This window comes from Oncorhynchus tshawytscha, linkage group LG01 (assembly GCF_018296145.1).
Source record: "Oncorhynchus tshawytscha isolate Ot180627B linkage group LG01, Otsh_v2.0, whole genome shotgun sequence".
Lineage (NCBI taxonomy): Eukaryota > Metazoa > Chordata > Actinopteri > Salmoniformes > Salmonidae > Oncorhynchus > Oncorhynchus tshawytscha.
In genome coordinates, this window is record NC_056429.1 from 30994969 (window position 1) to 31011467 (window position 16499).

Below are 16499 nucleotides of genomic sequence, written 5' to 3' on the forward strand. Positions count from 1 at the left end.
GGCTCAGGACAGACGGGAGACTCTGGCGTCTCAGGACAGACGGGAGACTCTGGCGGCTCAGGACAGACGGGCGGCTCTGGCAGCTCTGGATAGGTGGGAGCACCTGTAGGGAGAAGACGGAGAGACCGCCTGGTGCGGGGGGCTGCCACCGGAGGGCTGGTGCATGGAGGTTGCACCGGATAGACCGGAACGTGAAGGCGCACTGGAGCTCTTGAGCACCGAGCCTGCCCAACCTTACCTGGTTGGATGCTCCCCGTAGCCAGGCCAGTGAGGCGAGGTGGAATAGCCCACACTGGGCTGTGCTGGCGAACCGGGGACACCATGCGTAAGGCTGGTGCCATGTACGCCGGCCCGAGGAGACGCACTGGAGACCAGTTGCGCAGAGCCGGCTTCATGGTACCTGGCTCGATGCCCACTCTAGCCAGGCCGATATGGGGAGCTGGGATGTAGCGCACCGGGCTAAGCACACGTACTGGGGATACCGTGCGCTCCACCACATAACACGGTGCCTGACCAGTACGATGCCCTCTCTCTCCATGGTAAGCACAGGGAGTTGGTGCAGGTCTCCTACCTGACTTCGCCACACTCCCCGTGTGCCTCCCCCCAGAAATTTTTGGGGCTGCCTCTCGGGCTTCCTTGCCAGCCGTGTTCGCTCGAAGCACTGGTTCCCATTACCTGCTGCCTCCGCTCTCCTGGCTGCCTCCACCTGTTCCCATGGGAGGCAATCCCTTCCATCCAGGATCTCCACCCATTTGTAGCAACCCTTGCCGTCCAAAACGTCCTCCCATGTCCAGGAGTCCTGAGCTCGCTGCTGCCCGATACTACGTTGCTTGGTCCTTCTTTGGTGGGTGTTTTTGTAACGGATGCCGTCTGATAGAGAGGAGTACCAAGGTGCAGCATGGTAAGTGTTCATGTCTTTTTAATAAACAAACACTCACACTGGAACAAAACAATAAACGATGTGAACAAAACGAAACAGTACCGTGTGGCCCAAACACTCACACGGAAACAAACACCCACAACCCAAAAGTGAAACCCAGGCTACCTAAGTATGATTCTCAATCAGGGACAACAATTGACAGCTGCCTCTGATTGAGAACCATACTAGGCCGAACTCAAAAACCAACGTAGAAAAACAAACATAAGACTGCCCACCCCAACTCACGCCCTGAGCATACTAAAACACAGACAAAAACAAAGGAACTAACGTCAGAACGTGACACACCTTTGCCAGCGATTACAGCCTAAAATCTTCTTGGGCATGACGCTACAAGCTTGGCACACCTGTATTTGGGGAGTTTATCCTATTCTTCTCTGCAGATCTTCTCCAGCTCTGTCAGGTTGGATGGGGAGCGTCGCTGCACAGCTATTTTCAGGTCCCACCAGATATGTTTGATCAGGTTCTAATCCGGGCTTTGGCTTGGCCACTCAAGGACATTCAGAGACTTGTCCTGAAGCCAGCGTTGTCTTGGCTCTGTGTTTAGGGTCGTTGTCCTGTTGGAAGGTGAACCTTCGCCCCAGTCTGAGGTCCTGAGCACTCTGGAGCAGTTATTCACCAAGGATCTCTCTGTACTTGGCTCCGTTCATCTTTCCCTCGATCTTGACTAGCCTCCCAGTCCCTGCCACGGAAAAACATCCCCACAGCATGATGCTGCCACCACCATGCTTCACCGTAGGGGTGGTGCAAGGTTTCCTCCAGATTTCACGCTTGGCATTCAGACCAAAGAGTTAAATCTTGGTTACATCAGATCAGATAATCTTGTTTCTCATGGTCTGAGAGTCATTTTAGATGTCTTTTGGCAAACTCCAAGTGGGCTGTCATTTTCCTTTTACTGAGGAGTGGCTTCTGTCAGGCCACTCTACCATAAAGGCCTTTCTCCCATCTTCAAAGAGGAACTCTGGAGCTCTGTCAGAGTGACCATCGGGTTCTCCCCCGATTTCTCAGTTTGGCAGGGTAGACAGCTCTAGGAAGAATATTGGTGGTTCCAAACTTCAAATTAATAATGATGGAGGCCACTGTGTTCTTGGGGACCTTCAATGCTGCAGACATTTTTGGTCTCGGAGCTCTACAGACAATTTCTTCGACCTCATGACTTAGGTTTTGCTTTGACATGCACTGCCAACAGTGGGACCTTATATAGATAGGTGTGTGCCTTTCCAAATCATGTCCAATCAATTGAATTTACCACAGGTGGACACCAATCAAGTTGTAGAAACATCTCAAGGATGATCAATGGAAATAGGATGAGCTCAATTTCGAGTCTGAATACTTATGCAAATGAGGTATTTCTGTTTTTACTTTATAATTGTGGGGTATTGTGTGTAGATTGAAGAGTGTGCAAAGCTGTCATCAAGGCAAAGGGTGGCTACTTTGAAGAATCTCAAATCTCAAATATATTTTGATTAGTTTAACACTTTTTTGCTTACTACATGATTCCATATGTGTTATTTCATAGTTTTGATGTGTTCGCTATTATTCTACAATGCAGAAAATAGTAAAAATAAAGAAAAACCCTGGAATTAGTTGATGTTATAAAACTTTTGACTGGAACTGTATGTGCGACACTTGTTTTGATTCAGAATGGACCATTATCATGCACCTGTATCGAAACAGGGGCAGGGGAAAAAATACATGTCATTTTTTGACACCACACTCCAAAAAAGCAAGTTCTGCCAGCTCTAGTTTTGCCTAATCTTGATTGGTGTCCAGTCGTATGGTCCAGTGCTGCAAGGAAAGACCTAGTTAAGCTGCATCTAGCCCAGAACAGAGCGGCATGTTTTGCTCTTAATAGTAATCAGAGGGCTGATATACTGTAAATACTGTGCATGCCAGTCTCTCTTGGCTAAGAGTTGAGGAGAGACTGACTGCATCACTTCTTCTTTTTATAAGAAACATTCATGTGTTGAAAATCCCAAATTGTTTGCATAGTCAACTTACACACAGCTCTGACACACACACTTATCACACCAGACATGCCACCATGGGTCTTTTCACAGTCCCCCAATCCAGCACATATTCAAGAAAGCGTACAGTATTATATAGAGCCCTAATTGCATGGAACTTCCTTCCATCTCATATTGCTGAAATAAACAGCAAACCTGATTTCAAAAAACAGATAAAGCAACAACTCTCGGCACAACGCCTCTCCCCTATTTGACCAAGATAGTTTGTGTTTATGCATTGATATGTAGGCTACGTGTGCCTTTAAAAAAAAAATGTAGTTCTGTCTTTGTGCTGTTCTTGTCTATTGATGTTCTGTATTATGTAATTCTGTCCTATGTTTCATGTTTTCTGTGTACCCCAGGAAGAGTAGCTGCTGCTTTTGCAACAGCTAATGGGGATCCTAATAAAATACCAATACGGGGTTTTCCCCCGTGGTTTATTTTCATGCCAGTCAGGTAGGCTATACTCCTGTTGTAAAGTGGAGCAATGTGCTTACTATTAGGAAATAAATATAGTAGGCCTAGACTTTGGCAAGCTGATGGGATCGTCCTCTTTTTATTAGTGGCCTTAACTCTGTTTTCTCCCGCAATTGCACAGCCTGTAGAAATGTTGCTCAACATGAGCTCATGGGCTCTCATGAAGTGTTTGATTCAATTTTCAAAAATATTTGCGTTGATGTCAGAGTGATTAGAGGGACAATAGAGTGCTGAGTACCAGGCAAGTTTGTTAGCATGCCAATGACCAGCAGCAGCATCAGAGCTTGGAGAAGCACAATTTCCGTGTCTAAAGGTCATGTGGAATTTGACTGCATTCATGACTCGTGACCGTCGATGTGGTGGTAATACGGTCACCACAACAGCCCTAGTTACGACACTAGCTGTCACCATAGCAATCAACTCGGCCCCGCCTTGACCTGACATGCCCTCTGTTGGGACAAACTTACTGCTGTAAGATGGTGTTGAAGAGTGAAGTCTTACCTGTAAATGGGATCCTGCATTACCATCATCTTACTCTCATCCCATGTCCATTCCTTCTTCTGTGGAAAGACAGAATAACACTGGTTTAGTGAGGAGTGTGTGGAAGAGAGTCAGCCAGGGGTTTGTGTCTGTTCGGGAAGTGTGTGAGAGAGGCTAAGGCGGAGTGAGAGGAGGTCAGGTCCTCTGTCAGGTACCTTGACACCTACATCAGACACTTTAAAATTAGGCTGTCACCACTAACTACCACTACTGTAATTTAACACGGTGTCTCAGATTGCCATGGTAATTAACTTTGACCTTACTGGGCTGGATGTTGGGCTCAAGGACTGGAAATATTGATTATACTGAGCCAATCGATCCACAATCCACAAGGTGAATACAGCAGTTATCTAGCTGTGATGTTCCATTTAGATATTCTGCTCTCTCTGTCACTTTCGGTCTCTCATCTTCTTCGCTCCCTCTCTCCTATCTTTCTTACTCACCAGTCGTTCTCTTTGGCCGCTTTTTTTTCGTTCTCTCTCTAGCTCTCTCTCTCTCATTCTTTCAGTCTCTCTTGTTCTCTCATTTGCACTCTTTCTCTCACTTTCCCTAGCTTTCTCTCGCTCTCGGTCTCTTTCATTATCTCTCTCTGTCTTTCTGTCATGCTCGCTCTCTCTTTCTCATTCTCTCTATTTCTCTCTATACTGGGCTTCATCCCAGTTTACTGAGATAATATATATGTCAAAAGGAGAGCGATTGGAATTATTTCTCCATTTGATTTTCATTTCCCCACCAACACACTATTTCCACTCAAACATTTCTATTTTCATTCCTCCATTCTGTGAGATGTAAATGAGGCAGTATCTGGACGAGTTGAAATTTCATCCCTGGCCAGAGAGCAGGCTGAGAGACAAAGCAGACACAACCCATTAGAGCCCCATTCAAACCACAATACCTTTCATTCACTGTACAGCTCATAATAACAATAAAAACACCAGTTCACTCCAGCTGTTTAGAATAATACAACCAGAGCTTCTGGGTCTGGCAGAGGCACTTACTGTCTGCTTAGAGGGCCTCACCAGAGTCTGAGGCGCTTCTCTCTTTTTTTCCACAGGGGTTATCGAGGGCAATTATCCTTCACGGTCTAGTGGTCACTTCCTCTATTCCGCCCTTCCTCCTCTCTCTATTCCCTTTCTCTTCCTTCTATATTCTTTCCTCCTTTTTTCATTCCCTCCTTCCTCCTCTCTCTGTTCTCATTTCCCTCCATAAGTTATATGGTTCCCATATAAAGGTAAGGGCCTTGGTCTGTGTGGACTCTAAAGGGTAATCCATTCTGCACTGGAATGACTTTGATATAGAAGACTTGCTGGCAGTTTGTGTTCAAGTATTGGGTCTCATTCTCCCCCTCCACTGACTGCATAATTAATGCCACATCCACAGAGCTTTTTTGGCTGGTATGTGTAGGGAGGTGAGATATAGGCCATTGGACCCCCGAGAAGCAGATAGGCCGGCGCACCCTCGAGGACATGGAAGCATCCATTGGCATTTAGAGTGGGATAGAGTGGAGAAATGCACAGCACACACACACACACGCATGACTTGTCCTTTGTGTGGTTTAACTTAGAGGTGTGCCCTGGAGGACCACTAAGAACAATGAAGGCCTGCCTGTAATCAGTGTGAGGGAGGGAGGGGGAAGCTAATGCAGCTAGGGAATATTTATACCCAGGCCACATACCTCCTCTTTGTAGCCATCCTCCACCTTCCACCCACCCTCTACTCCTCACCATTGTTAAAGGTTGTTAAGGCTTGTTAAAATGTTCTACAGAGGCGAAATGCATTGCAGGTTTCTATAGAGGTAAGTGGGCTTGGCAACTAAAACCCTCACAAACTTTTACAGATGCACAATTGAGAGCATCCTGTCGAGCTGTATCACCGCTTGGTACGGCAAATGCACCTCCCGCAACCGCAAGGCTCTCCAGAGGGTGGGGTGGTCTGCCTAACGCATTACCGGGGGCAAACTACCCTCCCTCCAGAACACTTACAGCACCCGATGTCACAGGAAGGCCAAAAAGATCATCAAGGACATCAACCACCCAGCCACTGTCTGTTCACCCCGCTATCATCCAGAAGGTGAGGTCAGTACAGGTGCATCAAAGCTGGGGCCGAGAGACTGAAAAAGAGCTTCTATCTCAAGGCCATCAGAGGCTGCTGCCTATAGACATAGACTAGAAATCACTGGCCACTTTAAGAAATGGAACACTAGTCACTTTGATAATGTTTACATATCTTGCATTACTCATCTCAAATGTATATACTGTATTCTATACTATTTTACTGTATCTTAGTCACTTTAATAATGTTTACACATCTTGCATTACCCATCGCATATGTATATACTGCATTCTATACTATTCTACGGTATCTTAATCCATGCCGCTCTGACATCGCTCGTCTATATATGTATTCTTAATTCATTCCTACTTAGATTTGAGTGTATTGGGTATATGTTGTGAAATTGTTAGATATTACTTGTTAGATATTACTGCACTGTCGGAGCTAGAAGCACAAGCATTTCGCTACACCCACAATAACATCTTCTAAACATGTGTATGTGACCAATACAATTGGATTTAATTCTTAGCCCTCAGTAGCTGCCTTGAGCCGTATCTAACTGATTTGTACAGTCCTCTCTTTAGAAAACACTGGCTGGAGAGAGGAAAGAAAGGAGAGAGAGAGAGGAGAGAGAGAAAAAGGAGGGAGAGGAAAGAAAGGAACATCTCCATAAAGGACTCTAAACAATCGAAGGTCGAGGACGTTAGGAGAGTAGGAGACATCTGCTGAATACCAGTGGCTTCTTTATGCTTGTTGGTATACCAGGGATTATGACTGTACTTCTAGCTTGGCTTTAATAGTGAACTGTAGTAAAACTGAGAGACAGGAGAGAGGTCACCCAAGGTAATCCCAGTCTAACTACTGGCAAGAATTATAGTAAACCTAGCTCAGTGTAGAACTGCTATAAAGAAAGCTTTATAGAAATTAGACGGAGAGAGAAAGACGGGGTGAGTGGAATAGGGGACGCATTTTTAGCAAAGGACGGATTTGCTCCTGTCCTGCACTCTACCTTGTCTCATGCATTGTTTATCAGGGCACAGATTCACTCCTCTCTTCCATTCTACCCTATCTGGAGCGTTATTTAGCAGGGCACAGATTTGCTACTCTGCCAATCTACCCTGTCGGAAACATTAGTTTAGCCAGGCACATATTCACTCCTTTCCTTCACTCTACCATGTCTGGAGCTTTATTTAGCAGGGCACAGATTCGCTAATCATTCCCTCTCACTGCTGGTGACAGGATTTGAATTCCACTCACTCCTTAACAGAAACCCAGGATATGACACACCTCAGTAATGGCTGAGTGGGCACAGTTTGACAGCGGAGGTTAGAAACAACACCCATCCACTCTACTCCCTGCCCCTAAGGTCCAGACAGTCACAAATGTAAAGATATTAACAGGTTGCAGAAAAATAAATAAAAGACTCACTATAAACAGACTCACTTTTTTCTTTTTTCTTAGTGCCACCTTCACTCCATCCACTGAGACTATGATGTTGACCTTCTTCTTCTTGATGTTTTTCACTTTGAATTCATACTGTGGAAAGAAAGATTGATTAACATTAGTAACGATATAAAAATTTGAGATAAATGGATTCACTTTTAATTAGAGAAGAATGGATTCACTTTTCAATGGTAGTTAGGGATACTATAGCTATCACATTTCACATTGGATTTCTTAACTATGAAAAGGTAAGAAGTGTTTTTAATTCTGGTGCCGCTCTGCACACACAAAATTGTTAGCTAGCTAGCTCTGGTACAATGTTAAGCCAACTCTGAAGTTCAAAGACAGTTCAAAATAAATGGCAATAGAAACAAAAGTAAAACAAATGACAGTGCACATAGTTTGCTGTCATTTCAGCTGCTTGATGTGATTGTGTGTTAGCTTTAGTTGGCTAGTTAGGAGCGGGAAAGAAGTAGCTAGCCTCTTAAAACAGTAGTCACCAACCGTACTTGAGTCGAGATCACTTTCCAAATGCAGGCCGAGATCTACTGTTCAGATGTTTTTTAACATTACTTAAAAAGCGTAAGCCTATGCAACATAAAATAATTAAAAACAGTACTGTAGTAATGAGGTTTGTGCAGTAGGCTATAGGCCCAAAACAACATCACCACATATTGGCCTTGCTTGAATTGCCCTGCTAATGCACTGTTCTTCTCACATCAAATCAAATCAAATTGTATTGGTCACATACACACGGTTAGCAGATGTTATTGTGAGTGTAGCAAAATGCTTGTGCTTCTAGTTCCGACAGTGCAGCAATATCTAACAAGTAATATCTAACAATTCCTTCCCCAACAAATACCTAATACACACAAATCTAAGTAAAGGAATGGAATAAGAATATATACATATAATATATGGATGAGCAATGACAGAGCGGCACAGTGAAGATGCAATAGATAGTATATAATACAGTATATACTGTACATATGAGATGAGTAATGCAAGATTAAAGTGGTATTATTAAAGTGACAAGAGTTCCATTTATTAAAGTGGCCAATCATTTCAAGTCTGTATGTAGGCAGCCGCCTCACTGTGCTAGTGATGGCTATTTAACAGTGTAATTGCCTTGAGATAGAAGCTGTTTTTCAGTCTCTTGGTCCCAGCTTTGATGCACCTGTATGGACCTTGCCTTCCGGAAGGTAGCGGGGTGAACAGGCAGTGGCTCGGGTGGTTGTTGTCCTTGCAAATCTTTTTGGCCTTCCTGTGACATCGGGTGCTGTAAGTGTCCTGGAGGGTAGGTGGAGAGCCCTGTGGTTGCAGGCGGTGCAGTTGCCTTACCAGGCGGTGATACAGCCCGACAGGGTGCTCTCAATTGTGCATCTGTAAATGTTTGTGCTGGTTTTAGGTGACAAGCCAAATTTCTAAAGCCTCCTTCCTCAGTGCCGTTGAGCCTACTTCACCAGACTGTGTGTGTGGGTGGACCATTTGAGTTAGTCAGTGATGTGTACGCAGAGGAACTTAAAACTTTCCACCTTCTCCACGGCTGTCCTGTCGATGTGGATAGGGGAGTGCTCCCTCTGCTGTGTCCTTAAGTCCACGATCATCTCCTTTGTTTTGTTGACGTTGAATGAGAGGTTATTTTTCTGACACCACCCTCGCAGAGCCCTCACCTCCTCACTGTGGGCTGTCTCGTCGTTATTGGTAATCAAGCCTACTACTGTTGTGTCGTCTGCAAACTTGATGATTGAGTTGGAGGTGTACATGGCCCCGCAGTTATGGGTGAACAGGGAGTACAGGAGGGGGCTGAGTACCCACCCTTGTGGGGCCCCAGTGTTGAGGATCAGCGAAGTGGAGATGTTGTTTCTTACTTTCTCCACCTGGAGGTGGCCCGTCAGGAAGTCCAGGACCCAATTGCACAGGGTGGGGTTGAGACCCAGGGACTCAAACTTAATGATGAGTTTGGAGGGTACTATGGTGTTGAATGCTGAGCTATAGTCAATGAACAGCATTCTTACATAGGTATTCCTCTTGTCCCGATGAGATAGGACAGTGTACAGTTTGATGGCGATTGCATTGTCTATGGACCTATTCGGGCGGTAAGCAAATTGAAGTCGGTCTAGGGTGACAGGTAAGGTAGAGGTGATCTGAACATGGACTACTCTCAAAGCAATTCTCAGATAATTAGGCTACATGATCACACCGGTAATCAGTGTTCCCTCTAAGCTGTGCACGCACACGTGCCCCAGAACTACCTTCTTCTGCACAGAGAAGCACTAGATTGAACTTCACTCAACTTTCTAGAGTGTTCCCCGTAAATTAGCAATACCAATGTTTCCCTTTACTGTGGGAATTGTGATCAATTCAACGCGATATTAGCCAACATACCGAAACAAAGTGAACTATGCAAGACTTTGTAGGCAAAACTATTTATGCAAGAAATGTCGTTGTAGGCAGAACGCATTGGAGTAGGATTCTATTAAATTGACAGGCATGACTAAACAGTCTACAGTTGAAGTCGGAAGTTTACATACACCTAAGCCAAATACATTTAAAATCAGTTTTTCACAATTCCTGACATTTAATCCTGGTGAAAATATCCTGTATTAGGTCAGTTAGGATCACCACTTTATTTTAAGAATGTGAAATGTCAGAATAATAGTAGAAGGAAAGATTTATTTTAGCTTGTATTTTAATCACATTCCAAGCGGGTCAGAAGTTTACATACACTCAATTAGTATTTGGTAGCATTGCCTTTAAATTGTTTAACTTGGCTCAAATGTTTTGTCTAGCCTTCCACAAGCTTCCCACAAAAAGCTGGGTGTAACTGAACACCTGACAGAGCTGGTGTAACTGAGTCAGATTTGTAGGCCTCCTTGCTTGCACATACTTTTTCAGTTCTGCCCAAAAATGTTCTATGGGATTGAAGTCAGGGCTTTGTGATGGCAATACCTTGACTTTGTTGTCCTTAAGCCATTTTGCCACAACTTTGGAAGTATGCGTGGGGTCATTGTCCATTTGGAAGACCCATTTGCGACCAAGCTTTAACTTTCTGACTGATGTCTTGAGATGTTGCTTCAATATATCCACATAATTTTCCATCCTCATGATGCAATCTAGTTTGTGAAGTGCACCAGTCCCTCCTGCAGTAAAGCACCGCCACAATATAATGCTGCCACCCCACATATAGCGGGGTGCACATATAGCGAAGTGCACATTTGTACATTTGCTCATATCCTTTGCTAGATAGTGAGTTATTAGCCCAGTCATAGATCATTTGTAGTCAGCAATGGGGGAGTGATTGCTTCCTAGAAGACATCAAAATGGTGTGCATTTCTAGGAATCTTATTTTTTTGTCTTAAATGAGAAATGTTATATTTTGAGACAGGCTTGAATAAATTGACCAAATTACCACAAATTACCAAAAGTATGTGGACGCCTGCTTATCAAACATCTCATTCCAAAATCATGTCCATTAATGGGGATTTGGTCCCCCCCCTTTGCTGCTATAACAGCCTCCACTCTTCTGGGAAGGCTTTCTACTAGATGTTGGAACATTGCTGTGGGGACTTGTTTCCATTCAGCCACAAGAGCATTAGTGAGGTTGGGCACTGATTTTGGGAGATTAGGCCTGGCTAGCAGTTGGCGTTCCAATTCCTCCCAAAGGTGTTCGATGGGGTTGAGGTCAGAGCTCTTTGCAGGCCATCAAGTTGTTCCACACCAATCTCGACAAACCATTTCTGTATGGACCCCAATTTGTGCACAGGGGCATTGTCATGCTGTAACAGGAAAGGGCCTTCCCCAAACTGCTGCCACAATGTTAGCAGCACTGGAACTAAGGGGCCTAGCCTGAACCATGAAAAATAGCCCCAGACCATTATTCCTCCTCCATCAAACTTTACTCTATTGACACTATTCATTGAGGCCAGTAGCATTCTCCTGGCATCCGCCAAACCCAGATTTGTCCGTCGGATTGCCAGATGGTGAAGCATGATTCATCACTCCAGAGAACGCGTTTCCACAGCTCCAGACTCCAATATCGGCAAACTTTACACCACTCCAGCCGACGCTTGGCATTGCGCATTGGTGATCTTAGGCTTGTCTGCGGCTGCTTGGCCATGGAAATCCATTTCATGAAGCTCCCGACAAACAGTTATTGTGCTGACATTGCTTCCAAGGGCAGTTTGGAACTCGGTAGTGAGTGTTGCAACCGAAGACAGGTGATTTTTACACGTTAGGCGCTTCAGCACTCAGCGGTCCCGTTCTGTGATCTTGTGTGGCCTAACACTTTGTGGCTGAGCCATTGTTGCTCCTAGATGTTTCCACTTCACAACAACAGCACTTACATCTCTAGCAGGGCAGCAACTTGACTAACTAACTTGTTGGAAAGGTGGCATCCTATGACGGTGCAACATTGAAAGTCACTTAGCTCTTCAGTAAGGTCACTCTACTGCCAATGTTTGTCTATGGAGATTGCATGACTGTGTGCTCAATCAACACTCGCTGCCTGCTCTGAGTCTGAGGCTGGGTCCTGCCAGGAAACTCATCCTCTGCTTAACCCTGAGGAAGAGGAATAATCTGCTGACCACTACCTTTTACCAGGTCAACGGCTAACAGACAGCTGGGATTGATTGACAGGCAGAGACAGGAAGACAGGAAGGCAGACAGACAGAGGGGTAGAGACAGACATACAGACAGCACATGTGTTTGAGCATGTGTGTGGGTACTGCATGTGCATATTTGTTTGGCTTGTGTGGGCATCTGAATGGCCTCTTTTTTAATGGTATTTTTTAAGGAGCAGGGCTGTCCCACTCCTTTTGTAATTTTATAGGTTTATTGAAGAGATAGTAAAGTGTTGGAATGACAGGATTAGGATGAGCCAAAGGGCAGTGGGCCGGATTTGAACCCATGCGTCTTTAACTGCTGGACCACACAGGCCATACGGAAATATCTATCTAATGGCTCTCACTGGGCAGCTGGCACATACAGTGTATGCATCTATGCAGCGTAATCAGTCAATCATCAGTCAATCACATCAATTAGTCTGGTCAGGCAGGCTAGTAAAGAGGCGCCACAGCACATTCACTTTCAATTTCCAATCTATATTTACAACTGATGATGGGAAGTTCAACAACACATGAAATGTGCGCCGACAGAGATGGCCGCCTCGCTTCGCGTTCCTAGGAAACTATGCAGTTTTTTGTTTTTTTACATGTTATTTCTTACACTAGTACCCCAGGTCATCTTAGGTTTCATTACATACAGCCGAGAAGAACTACTGAATGTAAGATCAGCGTCAACTCACCATCAGTACGACCAAGAATATGTTTTTCGCGATGCGGATCCTGTGTTCTGCCTTACAACCAGTGCCACGGAATGGTTCCCATGCAGCGACCCAAAAAAACGACTCAGAAAAAGAGGGAAACGAAGCGGTCTTCTGGTCAGACTCCGGAGACGGGCACATCGTGCACCACTCCCTAGCATTCTTCTTGCCAATGTCCAGTCTCTTGACAACAAGGTTGATGAAATCCGAGCAAGGGTAGCATTCCAGAGGGACATCAGAGACTGCAACGTTCTCTGCTTCACGGAAACATGGCTAACTGGAGAGACGCAATCCGAAGCGGTGCAGCCAGCGGGTTTCTCCACGCATCGCGCCGACAGAAACAAACATCTTTCTGGTAAGAAGAGGGGCGGGGGCGTATGCCTTATGGCCAACGTGACATGGTGTGATGAAAGAAACATACAGGAACTCAAATCCTTCTGTTCACCTGATTTAGAATTCCTCACAATCAAATGTAGACCGCATTATCTACCAAGAGAATTCTCTTCGATTATAATCACAGCCGTATATATCCCCCCAAGCAGACACATCGATGGCTCTGAACGAACTTTATTTAACTCTCTGCAAACTGGAAACGATTTATCCGGAGGCTGCATTCATTGTAGCTGGGGATTTTAACAAGGCTAATCTGAAAACAAGACTCCCTAAATTTGACCAGCATATCGATTGCGCAACCAGGGGTGGAAAGACCCTGGATCATTGTTACTCTAACTTCCGCGACGCATATAAGGCCCTGCCCCGCCCCCTTTCGGAAAAGCTGACCACGACTCCATTTTGTTGATCCCTGCCTACAGACAGAAACTAAAACAAGAAGCTCCCACGCTGAGGTCTGTCCAACGCTGGTCCGACCAAGCTGACTCCACACTCCAAGACTGCTTCCATCACGTGGACTGGGAGATGTTTCGTATTGCGTCAGACAACAACATTGACGAATACGCTGATTCGGTGTGCGAGTTCATTAGAACGTGCGTTGAAGATGTCGTTCCCATAGCAACGATTAAAACATTCCCTAACCAGAAACCGTGGATTGATGGCAGCATTCGTGTGGAACTGAAGGCGCGAACCACTGCTTTTAATCAGGGCAAGGTGTCTGGTAACATGACTGAATACAAACAGTGCAGCTATTCCCTCCGCAAGGCTATCAAACAAGCTAAGCGCCAGTACAGAGACAAAGTAGAATCTCAATTCAACGGCTCAGACACAAGAGGCATGTGGCAGGGTCTACAGTCAATCACGGACTACAGGAAGAAACCCAGCCCAGTCACGGACCAGGATGTCTTGCTCCCAGGCAGACTAAATAACTTTTTGCCCGCTTTGAGGTCAATACAGTGCCACTGACACGGCCTGCAACGAAAACATGCGGTCTCTCCTTCACTGCAGCCGAAGTGAGTAAGACATTTAAACGTGTTAACCCTCGCAAGGCTGCAGGCCCAGACGGCATCCCCAGCCGCGCCCTCAGAGCATGCGCAGACCAGCTGGCCAGTGTGTTTACGGACATATTCAACCAATCCCTATACCAGTCTGCTGTTCCCACATGCTTCAAGAGGGCCACCATTGTTCCTGTTCCCAAGAAAGCTAAGTTAACTGAGCTAAACGACTACCGCCCCGTAGCACTCACATCCGTCATCATGAAGTGCTTTGAGAGACTAAGGACCATATCACCTCCACCCTACCTGACACCCTTGACCCACTCCAATTTGCTTACCGCCCAAATAGGTCCACAGACGATGCAATCTCAACCACACTGCACACTGCCCTAACCCATCTGGACAAGAGGAATACCTATGTGAGAATGCTGTTCATCGACTACAGCTCGGCATTCAACACCATAGTACCCTCCAAGCTCGTCATCAAGCTCGAAACCCTGGGTCTCGACCCCGCCCTGTGCAACTGGGTACTGGACTTCCTGACGGGCCGCCCCCAGGTGGTGAGGGTAGGCAACAACATCTCCTCCCCGCTGATCCTCAACACTGGGGCCCCACAAGGGTGCGTTCTGAGCCCTCTCCTGTACTCCCTGTTCACCCACGACTGCGTGGCCACGCACGCCTCCAACTCAATCATCAAGTTTGCGGACGACACAACAGTGGTAGGCTTGATTACCAACAACGACGAGACGGCCTACAGCGCCTGGTATGGCAACTGCACCGCCCTCAACCGTAAGGCTCTCCAGAGGGTAGTGAGGTCTGCACAACGCATCACCGGGGGCAAACTACCTGCCCTCCAGGACACCTACACCACCCGATGCTACAGGAAGGCCATAAAGATCATCAAGGACATCAACCACCCGAGCCACTGCCTGTTCACCCCGCTGTCATCCAGAAGGCGAGGTCAGTACAGGTGCATCAAAGCTGGGACCGAGAGACTGAAAAACAGCTTCTATCTCAAGGCCATCAGACTGTTAAACAGCCACCACTAACATTGAGTGGCTACTGCCAACACACTGTCAATGACACTGACTCTACTCCAGCCACTTTAATCATGGGAATTGATGGGAAATGATGTAAATATATCACTAGCCACTTTAAACAATGCTACCTTATATAATGTTACTTACCCTACATTATTCATCTCATATGCATACGTAGATACTGTACTCTATATCATCGACTGCATCCTTATGTAATACATGTATCACTAGCCACTTTAACTATGCCACTTGGTTTACATACTCATCTCATATGTATATACTGTACTCGATATCATCTACTGTATCTTGCCTATGCTGCTCTGTACCATCACTCATTCATATATCCTTATGTACATATTCTTTATCCCCTTACACTGTGTATAAGACAGTAGTTTTTTTTGGGAATTGTTAGTTAGATTACTTGTTCGTTATTACTGCATTGTCGGAACTAGAAGCACAAGCATTTCGCTACACTCGCATTAACATCTGCTAACCATGTGTATGTGACAAATAACATTTGATTTGATTTGATTTGATTTGAAATGACCAAATAAACTGACCTAATTACAACAGTTAATGCTGCAATGGCTCCCTGCAAAAACAAAAGCCAGAGACCATAAATGTTTGTGCTGCCATTTTGAAAATTAGATCTTGTGGAATAAACAGGGCTTAGAAGACGAATCCTTCCCTTAGAAATACTTTTCATGTAAATACTATACGGTGTGTGTCTCAGAATTTGATTCATTTAACATTTAGCCTTCATATTGCCAGAAAAGCAGGTCATTATTTCCTAAAGGTCGGCTCCAGCCGTTTGCTCTGTAATCCATTTAAGCAATAACAACACGATCAGACAAACGTAATGCCATCTTCAGTATCAAATGCTATTTTCAGACACGTACAAATACCATTCATATCATCCAACAATGACAGAGCCATTCATCAACGACTGCCAAAATAATAAACATTTTTCACAGAGGTTGGATGCGGTATTTTACCTGCATTTCGTCTTTCACACACACACGTATGAAAGTACACGCGCGCACACACACACACACCCTCAGACAGTAAAACTCTGCAAAAGGTGTCTTTCAGAAGTCTGCCAGCTAGTGCACGAGTTCAGTGTGCCAGCATATGCATGGAAGGGTCCGGTCTTAAAGAAATAGTTGCCTTATGAAAGAGCATACGTTTTTCATCTTTAAAGGGGAAATCTGGACTTGAATTAATGACAAAGTGGTATCCCTGCCGCTGTTTTAGTAAAACGCTGAGGGATCGGGCTGGAGAAATGTAACTACTCAC

At 45.3% G+C, this 16499-nt stretch overlaps 1 protein-coding gene across 3 annotated transcripts in view; it reads right to left on the minus strand.

Annotated features, from left to right (window-relative positions):
* Nucleotides 1-16499, minus strand: part of LOC112249405 (carboxyl-terminal PDZ ligand of neuronal nitric oxide synthase protein) — a 239935-nt gene that overhangs the window by 106011 nt on the left and 117425 nt on the right. For all 3 annotated transcript variants that reach the window (XM_024419268.2, XM_024419262.2, XM_024419273.2), the window contains 2 exons: nucleotides 7456-7548; nucleotides 3922-3980 (listed from right to left, as the gene is read on the minus strand). In XM_024419268.2, the coding sequence (XP_024275036.2) occupies nucleotides 3922-3980; nucleotides 7456-7548 (152 nt within the window). The remainder of the gene's footprint in view (nucleotides 1-3921; nucleotides 3981-7455; nucleotides 7549-16499) is intronic.